General features: G+C 37.0%; 1 protein-coding gene and 1 long non-coding RNA gene across 2 annotated transcripts; one reads left to right on the forward strand and one right to left on the reverse strand.

The window, feature by feature from the left end:
• Nucleotides 1-3,389: 3,389 nt before the first annotated feature.
• LOC139192417 (uncharacterized) lies at nucleotides 3,390-5,071 on the reverse strand. The gene is made up of 2 exons (XR_011576573.1): nucleotides 4,932-5,071; nucleotides 3,390-4,321 (listed from the first exon to the last, which is right to left on the reverse strand). It is a non-coding gene; the product is annotated as an uncharacterized lncRNA (long non-coding RNA).
• On the forward strand, nucleotides 4,554-6,610 carry LOC103401131 (probable methyltransferase TCM_000336). Its single transcript, XM_008339842.4, has 4 exons — nucleotides 4,554-4,778; nucleotides 4,875-5,282; nucleotides 5,566-5,838; nucleotides 6,187-6,610. Exons 1-4 carry the CDS (start codon nucleotides 4,617-4,619, stop codon nucleotides 6,520-6,522), a joined length of 1,179 nt encoding a protein of 392 aa, XP_008338064.4. The 5' UTR covers nucleotides 4,554-4,616; the 3' UTR covers nucleotides 6,523-6,610.
• Nucleotides 6,611-10,948: the final 4,338 nt, after the last annotated feature.

Below are 10,948 nucleotides of genomic sequence, written 5' to 3' on the forward strand. Positions count from 1 at the left end.
ATCAAAACGTCACAGATCGAACCCACTGAGGTTATCATCACCATCCTTTTGACTTCACAAGTCTGATGGTACCGTTGGTTCGAAGAAATGACTTAAAAAACATGAGAACACATGAGCTCCGGCTAGGTGGAAGTTAACTCCGACATGATCGCCGAAGTTCTACAAGGTTTTAAGGTTCTAAAGGGGTCCTAATCAACTCTAAAGGGACCCTAGGTTAGTTTTGAAGTAGACAGAACGTCGGGATAAAAGGATTCACTGAGTTACAGGTTTAGCCGGAGGTTTTAAAGATTTTTCCGACCACTTTTTGTCGGTTTTAGGACTTCAAATAGGTATGGTTGTGTTCTATACTTCAAGAGCTTCAAATCCATATGAAATTCGTGAATTTTGGTTGAGAAATGAGAGAGATATTGAAGTTTTAGATTTTTCCAGAAACTAGCGACGCAGAGGCATCGGTGTCGGACTCTGGCGAACCACTGGAGAAGAAAAAAGAATATTCCATCAACTTTGACAGAATATACTAACGGCGTCAGGTAAATATAACGTTATATGCTTCTATTTAACGGAATATTCCCTAACGCCGTTAGGGATTTTGTCGATGTGCCAGGCACATGCCTGCACGAGGCCGGCGCGTGTGGCCGTGCCTTGGCTGACACATGAGTCATCGAAAATTTTTTCTAAGAATATGAGGATGTTTATGGTGTTGAGTAGGCCATGATGGTATGTTCAAACACCCAAATTGAGCAACATATGAGAAGTTATTACACGGTTTTGGTTATGTACTTTCGAATTAACGTTAATTTAGTTATTTTGCATATAGTGAGACGTTTCCAGAGGACGAGCGTAGCTAGGCGAGACTCAGGGGTTACGACTCTGCTACATACCAGTGAATGGGTTTTTGGTTTTCTATATACGCATATATACTTTACATTTTCCCAGAAATTGTTTAAAAGGATTTACGTTTTAAATGGCATGTCAATTGCATTATGCTTTAAAGTATGCATTAGTATAGATATGCATATTGTTGCTTGATGCTGCGGACGCCCAGGTAAGCTTCAAGTGAGTATATATTGATGATAATGGATGCATTGTTTGTGATTATACGTAGATGCATTTAGAGTTCATTATCCTGCACCTCGGTGTTAGTGCTTCCGCCCATAGCCAGGGCACAGTCATTCACGTGATATTCACCTCCCGCACCGCAAGCTCACCTTGGATCCAAGTTTGGTGCACAGCCCTGTCGTACAAACCACAATAGGTGGTTCCGACTCGTAGGTGGCTTGCGATTTATCGCACAACCTTCATGTGATTGTAGCGCTTGAGCGTACTTATTTACACTCAACCCTGTCGTACAGACATAATAGGTGGTTCCAACTCATGTGCAGGCATATTTGATGAGCTATAGGTTTTGCCGTACAGGTCACGTTAGGTGACTTCGGCTAACATATCATTTATATTGATTTGTTTCACTTGGCTTACTTATTTCATTGTTGAGATACTTGACATGGCATATACTCGGTTTTCATTACTCTCGAGCATGATTTCTACATACGTATGTATTACTATTTTCTAGAAAATTATATGGGTTTTACTGTGAGGGGTTATTACTTTTGGAAAGAGAAATGGTTTTGAAAAGCTTTGTTTTTGCCCACTCACGTTTTCTGTTTTGTGCCCCTCCAGGTTCTAGTTAGAAGTTCGTGTTAGTGGTTTACGAGGACCCTACGGCGATTCTGACAGACTTCAAATAATGTAGGGATTTCTTTCGTGCCTTGTATAATTCTTACCTAGCTGGTTGGACTACATCTAGGTTACTTGTGCTCTAAATATATGTAACCATACTTTAAGTACCTTCACTAGCACTTATATACTTGTCTAGTATAAATTAGTTAGTTTTGGTTTTTAATTACTCGCATTTTTATATTACTATCTTTTCCACTCTTCGCTCATGGCTTCGTCATCCTCATGTGACAGCCAGCATGTCTCGATTCCGGTCGGGGTGTGTCACAAACTCCTCATCTCCATTTTTTTTTGTTCCTTTATATTCTTCTTCTCATCTCCATTTTCTTGTAGATTCATACCTCATTCCATTTTTCTTGTTCCTTCATATTCTTCTTCTCATCTCCATTTTTCTTGTTCCTTCATATTTTTATCCTCCTTCTTCAGTTTTTGTTTCAGATCTAATATTTTTTTCTCTTGATCTCTATTTTTTCTTAATTTTCTACCTTTAAAATTCCCTTTGATGAGTCTAATATAGTGAAAGAGAGATTTAAAAAGGTTTGTAGTAGAGAAAAAAACTAAATTTATTTAGTTTGATTGAAGTTTTTTTTCTCTCTCAAATTGTTGTTTTGCAGGTAAATTTGACTGTGGGGTGTGAAAAATTTGAAGTGAAATTTGTTAGGTGTGTTCTTCATACATATTTTTTTCATTTTATTTTTGTATAATATTAGGAGTGTTATCAAAATGATGAATTACATCATAAACCCCTATTGGCTTAATTTAGGTTTTATTTTTTGTTTGTTTTGTAGGTTTTGTTTTCTCGATGTTTTGAGAAAGGTAGGTACATAATTTGATTGATTTAATTTGTTCATTTCTTTTCTGGGTTGTGAGTTATACATAATTTACTTGTTTTGTTTCTTATTTTTTCTAAAAGTAGTTTTACTCTAATTTGCTTTTACCTTCTATGGTGTATCTACAGGATGGATTAAGGGAGCCACAAGCTTTTAACATTGCATCATTTCGGTGTTTGGAATGCAGAAGATTGATTAGACATATAAATTTTGTTTAGACTACCATTTCTAATAGGCTTAAACTTCTTCATGATACTTGTACCATTTGTATTAAATCAATGAAGTATGAATCATTTTAATATTAATTTTTTATTGACAGTTTATTTTTTCGTCTTGGATGGTGGTGGAAAATAAATATAATCGTAAACATATTTGACCATCAAACTATGAGAATACAATCAAATAATTAATGGGAGATTGAAAAACATTTTTAATTAATATAATTCCCAAAATGAAATAATAATATATATAAATGCATTAAATAAATAATAATGTAGGGGCCCTAATAATCGCCTCTAATACTTTAAGCATCCGCACTTAATATTGTTTGCACGTTAGACTTGCCTATGTGGCAATAAAACTATTAGGGGCGAAAATAAATGTTTATTTGCCCCTATTTATTAATAGCAAAGTTCTTTTTAAGTGCAATTTTAATATTCATCATTTCTAACTATTAGATGCAAAAATTCTCAAATTTTGTCCCTATTTCTAATTAATAGGTACAAATGTATTAGCCTCTATTTATTCATAGTTTTGTAGTATCCACATATACTATTCAACCTGTCATTCTCTATCATATATGATTCACGATATGTTCAAATCTGCTGCAACAACTCAAATACCCATTTCATAGCACCAGTTACTGCCCCCTCAGCCGACATGTGTCCCAGCAAAGCTTGCTGTTTGTGACAAGACATTGACAACAAGTATCTCAGAACCATGCATGCTAACAGTTACAGTGATTTTTGCAAGTTTCCAAAAAAGCTGGTTCAGCCCAGACAACTTGGGAAAGTTTGGGACCAAGGCCAACTATAGCGCAGCATACCTACCTCAACCTTCTGAGAGCCTAATCATCGTGCACTTAAAGTACGAACCATCTCCATCAATGACCGGTTCACACGAAAACAACTAATTAGCCATTGGCCAACAAACCAACTTTTCATTTCAGCAGCTTAACTGAAAAGCGAAAGTGACAAATATAAGCCAAATCAGAATTATGAGACAAGTCTCTAATACTATCTTAAGCATAATTAGTGCTTGTTTTGCAAGGGTCATGCTTAGGCAACTTGGCTATGAGACCATGATTAAGATGGTTTAGCACTGAGAGATTCTACTCCATCTTCGATGATATATTTCTATGGACTTGTTTATTTTATTACGTTTTTCTTTAGTACTAGCTATTGTCAAGCCATAACTGTATCCAAAATCATGACATTTTAAATCATGACATGTAGATATATTTCAACCTAGATTCAAATAATTTATCCTACCACTGAAGATAGTGCCTTAGTCATCACAATTCTCATAGCACCAGCTATTTCCACAATTGTACCCAAAATCATGACATGTAGATATATTTCAACATGGATTCAAATATTTTATCCTACCAATGAAGATAGTGCCTTAGTCATCACAATTCTCATAGCACCATTGTACCCAAAATCATGACACTTGGTACATTTTAAGATGTGTTTAGGACCGAAATAATCTGTCTTGCACCAAAAATATATCTCCAAGTGAGTGTCGCGATCATCACGCTGCACATAAGCATCAACTATTGTCAAACAACAATTGTATCCATAACCATGGCATCTGATACATTTAAGATGGATTTTGCACCAAAATAATCTACCCTACCACTGAAGATAATGCCTAAGTCATCACGCTTCTCATAAGCACCAGATGTTTTCAATTCATAAATGTACCCATAATCATGACACTTGAATTATTTATACCTTTATGCCATCTGAACTGCCATGAAAAAGATATATATACATATACATATATATATATTTAGATATATAAAGATAGTTGCCCCAAAAGGGAAAAGATATGCATCATGTGAATTTGCCTTTAAAGTATAAGAAGCAAGGTCCACCAAGTTCAAAGGCAGCAGAGAGCCAGCTGCAACAAGCTAGCATGGGTGTAGAGAATGTCTTCCACATGACTGGAGGAGTTGGCCGTACTAGCTATGCCAGAAATTCTTCACTCCAGGTTCTCTCCCAATCTGTATGTGTGTGCGCGTGTGTGTGTGTTCAGAATGTTTATTTCCTAATTATATGTTTTTTCTTTCTAATTCTGGATTGACAGAAGAAGGCATCTGATATGGTAAAGAACATAACTTTAGAGGCAATACAAGAACTTTACCTCACAACAACTCCAAAAAGCTTAGGCGTAGCTGATTTGGGCTGTTCATCCGGACCCAACACCTTATCAATCATCAAAGAAATCATTGAAGCAGTTGAAGGCTTCAGTATAAAAACATTTCAACCATCACCAGAGTTCAGAGTTCACCTCAATGATCTTCCCTCCAATGACTTCAACTCAATCTTCAAGGCCTTGCCAGACTTCTCCAAAGACCTCAGCGACGAAAGAAGCAATGGGAAATCTCCCTCTATTTATATAGGAGCCTACCCTGGCTCATTTTATGGAAGACTTTTTCCCAACAATACATTGCACTTTGTCTACTCATCCTACAGTTTGCACTGGCTATCTAGGGTAAGAATCTGATATTCTTTAATTAGATTCATTTATTATTTCAAATCTACTTTGCTTGGGAAGTGATTTTCACTCTTTTATCTCTCCCGGCACTCCTCTCTTTCTTTTCTAGCCTTTGAAGGGATAGAAACCAGAGGTTCTAGCCTCTTTTTTTTTTTTTGGTAAAAGAGGTTCTAGCCTGGGATAGCAACCAGAGGATGAGTGCAGAAAGAGAAAACAGGAGACTAAAAATAACTGCCCTAAAACATAGTGGTCATATCTATTTGACTATAATGTCATGCAGGTTCCTCCAAAAATTTACTGCAGAGAGGGGAAGTCCACAAACAAAGGAAGTGTTTACATTTCTGAATCAAGCCCTGTTGGAGTTTCTCAAGCTTACCTGAAGCAATTTCAAGAGGACTTCAGTTTGTTCCTTAAGTCAAGGTCTGAAGAGCTGACTGCAGGAGGAAGAATGGTGCTGATCTTGTTGGGAAGGAGTGGCCCAGATCACGTTGATAGAGGCAATTGTTTCCTCTGGCAGCTTCTTTCTCAGTCCATTGCCATTTTGGTTTCCGAGGTACTAATTTATTATGCACACCAAGAAACTCCAAAATTTCTTATCAAATGTATGTCTTTATATCCAAGACAGAATCACAGTGGCACCCGTTCAAAAATTGAAAAAGAGATAATATAAAAAATCAATACTGGGATAGACACCACGCGGTATTTAAAATGAAATTAGGAAGGTAGTGGAGGGAACTATGAGGTGGACGTGCCGCAAGGATGTTGTCACAGTTGATTTTGCCTAAATTAAGACACTATAAGTGATACTATAGGAGGGAGAATCGAACATATATGGGCACATGTTTAGAGTTACATGAATGCGTTTAGCCGGTTGAGAATAATTTTGTTTTGATTGTGTTAGGGTGAAGTTGAGGAGGAAAAGCTTGACTCATATGATGTGCATTTCTATGCTCCATCGAGAGATGAAATAGAACATGAAGTGAGGAAGGAGGGTTCTTTTGAATTGGACAGGTTTGAGATGTTTTGGCTGGATCAGAGGCATGGCAAGAACGATGAGAGCTATGGAACTAGTATTGCAATGACTGTGAGGGCTATTCAAGAATCAATGATTGGGCAGCATTTTGGAGAAGGAATCTTGGACAGTATATTTGAAAATTTTGGGAGATTGGTGGATGAAGAAGCGGCTAAAGAAGAGATTAAGCCCATCACTTTTGGGATTGTACTTAGAAAATTATAATTGCCCAAGTAATCTGATCCCACTGTGATATTTGTGGTTTTGACTTCTGATTTGGAATGATAAAGCAGCGAAAATTCTAGTTCTTGAATATTGCTTACTATTTTATAATTTCATTTCAAACTATCAAACCCTCGTTCTGTAGCCTCCCTCATTCCTCCTATGAGTGCAAATGACTAAAAGATCGATGAGTGTCAAAATCGCTATCCACCTAACAGACACAGACTGAAAAATCCTATAAAGCAATTCATCCTGATAATCTAGAAAAATATCAAAGTGTTTGATGAGGTTAATGATAAAAATTCAAGTGAGTAGAAATTTACCAAAAGAACTATGTATCTGTGGAGTATTGTCGAAACAACAATTCCAATTCTTCTTTCTTTTTCTCTATCAATATTGTTGCACTCTTTGACCTTCCACTCTATTTTAGGGTTTTTGTAGGCTTTATGTCTTTAAGTCAGAAATGAATTTGCCAAAAACCTACTCCAATTTTTTCATTGGGTTGGATAGGCTCAAATTTTATAACATTGCGATGGGTTTAATTTTTGGTCCAGTGTCTTAATGGGGAGAGATTGGTTTGAGTTTGCCTTATGTTGCAGCACACCATAATAGGGTGAGACTGAGACCGAATGAGATCCGCATGTAAGAGTCTCACAATGTGTGAGTGAGTTGTGGCATGAGGCAACTCTACCGAAAACTTTCTTTTAACTGGAATCACTATTGTTCGATTAGGCTTGACCTACGCCTTCTATTTGTTTGGTAAAAGGTTATGTTTATTAAACAACAAAACAACATAAAAGCAAATCAAGGGCCAAAAACAAAAGAAAAACACAAAAAGAGGCCCAAAACAGTTAGGCCCTAAATTAACACAAAGTATCCATGACCAGAAGCTTCTACAACTTTCTCCAATGTCACAATTCCAAGCAATCCATCTGATTCCTTGTCCACCGCCAAGTCTCGCCTCATTAGACGCCCCATCCAACCCCGATTTGCTACTTGAGCACAACCATAAACTAGGCATAGCTGGCAACTAAGCGAGAGAAGCCAACTACCAATATAAAGCTCGTGGAAACCCACTAATGACACTACCGGTATTGGCAAACAACAAAGAGAAAGTGGTGGTGTTGGAAACACTCGAGCCGGTGGATACACCGAAACTTTGCGCACGATCTCAGTGGGATGCATGGCTGAAGATTGGAATCAAGAAGAGGTATATCCTTGGGGATAAAGGAACAAAACAGATCAGAGTAAAAATTTGGGAGAAAAAACAATAGAGGCAAGGAAAACTCTCAAACAGTGAGGAAAGCGAGGAGGAAACGGCAACCAACCTCGGCCGAAGCTAGGGTCGATGCCACCAGATTTTCTTGAGTTTGAACGCTTCACACAAACAGTGAGGAAAACTCTCAACTTGGAGTGAAAGGTTCTCACCATGGAGAGAATAGATTGAAAAAATTGACCTACGCCTTATGTTTGAAAAACTTAAAGATCCATACCCTTGTTATGTATTGTCAGTTGACTACCCTCTTACATCTCGCAAATAGAACCCCTTAAAGTGGAACATATTTGCACGTGTGCGCTAGGGTTTAAATTGAAATAGAATTTCAAATTCCGCCATCAAAATTTCCTTTCGAATTCGAACATTTCCAAAAAGATTGGATAGAAGTTGGAATGAATAGAGAGATGCAAAAAACTCTAAAATTTCAAAATTATATGTAATGTTATCTCCTCTTCTTACATTTAAATGCAAATTTGAAAGAACAAGAAGTTTTCGAATACATGAACAAATATTCTTAATTACAATTAAGCTGCTATGAACAAGATTGCACTATAAATATTTATTTTTGAAACAACAAGAATATCTGGCTGCTTAAGATGAAGACAATTATTCAAAAACAGAGCCAAAGAGTCTAGTATAGGTCCTCTATATAGCACACAGACAAGACCCTCCTTACAAGTGACAAGTTTTGTCAATTAAAGAAGCCACAAAGCTATATGATCCAAGCCACCTTTTCTTTAGGAAAAGTCCCCTTTACTACCTATACTGTTTATCACCAAATCCCACTTTCCTTTTCAATCAAACTCTTGACCTAAATAATACGGGACACTTCCTACCAGTGGAGAGAGGATCCTCGCCAAATACTTTTTACGAGAATTCAAGGATCCTCCAATTACATTCATTCATCGTACATCGTGCGGTCAGTTTTTGTCAGATATTATTTATATTCAATTTTAAATAAAAAATTTACAATAATTTCTGACCACACAATAAACGGATATGATTGGAGAATTCCCAAATCCTGGATCCTCCTAGCTTCTGGTGCATACAATTATATCATTGATATTTTCCCAATAATAAATATGCCCCATTTCTAATAAAAATATAACTATTTCACGTCAGGCTCACCAAATTTGTTGCTTGGTGAAGCTAGCTTTGTTTTTTTGGTAAAGGTGAAGCTAGCTTTGCACTGCCATTTCCACTTTAATTCGGATAGCAAATTTATATGGCATGAAGAAACCACCAACATGACATCAATTATACAGTTTTATAGACATAAACTAACTCCGGTTCTGATTTTATTGACATAAAACACCAAGTAACAGCATAAATGTGACATGTGAGCCCTTCTCCCAAAATGGACTTGCACCCCTATATATCTGTCTATAAATCTACATTGTCTTCACTTTCTTTTAGTCTCTTTTGTCATAGTTCACGTCCCACGGGTCCCCTTTGGTTAATTTGAATATGGTTTCTGCTGGACACGTAGCATTGCAGAATAGCCACAACTTCTTATCCGGCACTAGATGTCGAAAATTAGACGGTTGGATTTGCATAGCCGAACTTTGACAGTTTTAATCTAGTGGTTTAAATAAGAATGCATCTCTTCTTTTTTGTTCAATGTCCATTGGAAAAATTTGTTATAACATATACGTATCACTAATTGTAAATAATTATGTCTATTTTTTTTATTAAGTAACTGGAAACATGCACATAATTGTATGTGTTTGATGCAGAGAGACATGCAAGCTTGCAAGAGGAAGATAATCTGTGATGGTAGCTATGGATGATTAAGGAACAGGATTTTTGGCTCATCATTCACCTAGCTAGTATGTGGCTGATCTTTCCCCATATAATGGGTGGCTGAAGTTAGGTATCTATAAATAAAGAGAACACAAAAGGTGAACAATGTTTTTTGTGTCACCCAGCTTCAACAAAAATTTGGACAAAAATGCTCCCAAAACAAAATCTTCAAAAGCATCCCAAATTAATACATCAAATAAGACATGGGCATTTTTGTTATTTTAATAGTACTTTTTTAATAATTTATTTTTTGGTACAATTTTTTTTAAAATAATTAGTACCTCACAATAGACTAGCAATAATGTGATTCAATTTCTTTATTTTTAAATACGTTCAAAACATCTTAATAAACGTGTAATGCCAATTATAAAAAAAATTCTTTTACATTCGGATAATAATGTAATTAAATAAGTTGTCAAATGATTTTTTTTTTTAACAAACAATATTATTTACACTAAGGGGGAGGGGTGGTGTGACAACCCGTCCCTAGTTCTACGATTTTTAAATTTAAAAAATGTGAATTCACGAAAATGCCCTAGAGGCTAAGGCTTGACTTTCGTTGACCATTGGTTAAAGAGACGTATGACTTATTTTTGTAGCATATCCTCGTAGTACTCGTTGGTACAAACACATAGGCGAAAGCTGTTTGCGAGTTCGGATTATAACGGTATAGTTACGAACATTTGAAATTGGTTACTTGTTAGTTTAATTTTGAACTCCCACCAGGTGGGAATAGTGGACCAATTAAATTAAAGGGACAAGGAACCAATTAGAGGAGGGGGAGAGAGCAACAACCCAAGGAGAAATCAGAAAAAAATAATAATGAGGAAACGGGGAAGGGAGAGGTTGGCCAATGGCAACGAAAGAGAGGGGAGGAAGAGAGCACAGGAGGGGGAATGCCCAATCAAAAGAGAGGGCAAAGGAGGGCAAAGGAGGAAGGGGGAGAAGGAGAGGAACCGACCAGGTTCCCCTTCGACCCGCACCCCTCGACCCGTTTCTACCATAATTTCTGATGGTTTTCCATTGGATTTTCCACGAATGGGACCTAGCCACCACTCCCAAACATATCTAGCCCTTCCCTCTTCCTACCACACCTCAAATTTCAAGAGATTTAGACTTGAAATTGGGAAAAATCGCACCGGTGGATGAGACGGTTCTTGGCCAAGATTCACCAAATTTTGAAATGATTTCATCTAATTACCATCACCTTTAGACTCCCCCTAAGGCCTAGAACAAAGCCCAAGCAATGGTCGAGGCGTCGGAGTGAGTATGGAGGTCGAATTGAAGCACACCATTTTCTAAGGTTCCTGTGGGTTTGAGCAAAATTGGAGCTTTTCCCAGCCAAATTGG

This window comes from Malus domestica, chromosome 15 (assembly GCF_042453785.1).
Source record: "Malus domestica chromosome 15, GDT2T_hap1".
Lineage (NCBI taxonomy): Eukaryota > Viridiplantae > Streptophyta > Magnoliopsida > Rosales > Rosaceae > Malus > Malus domestica.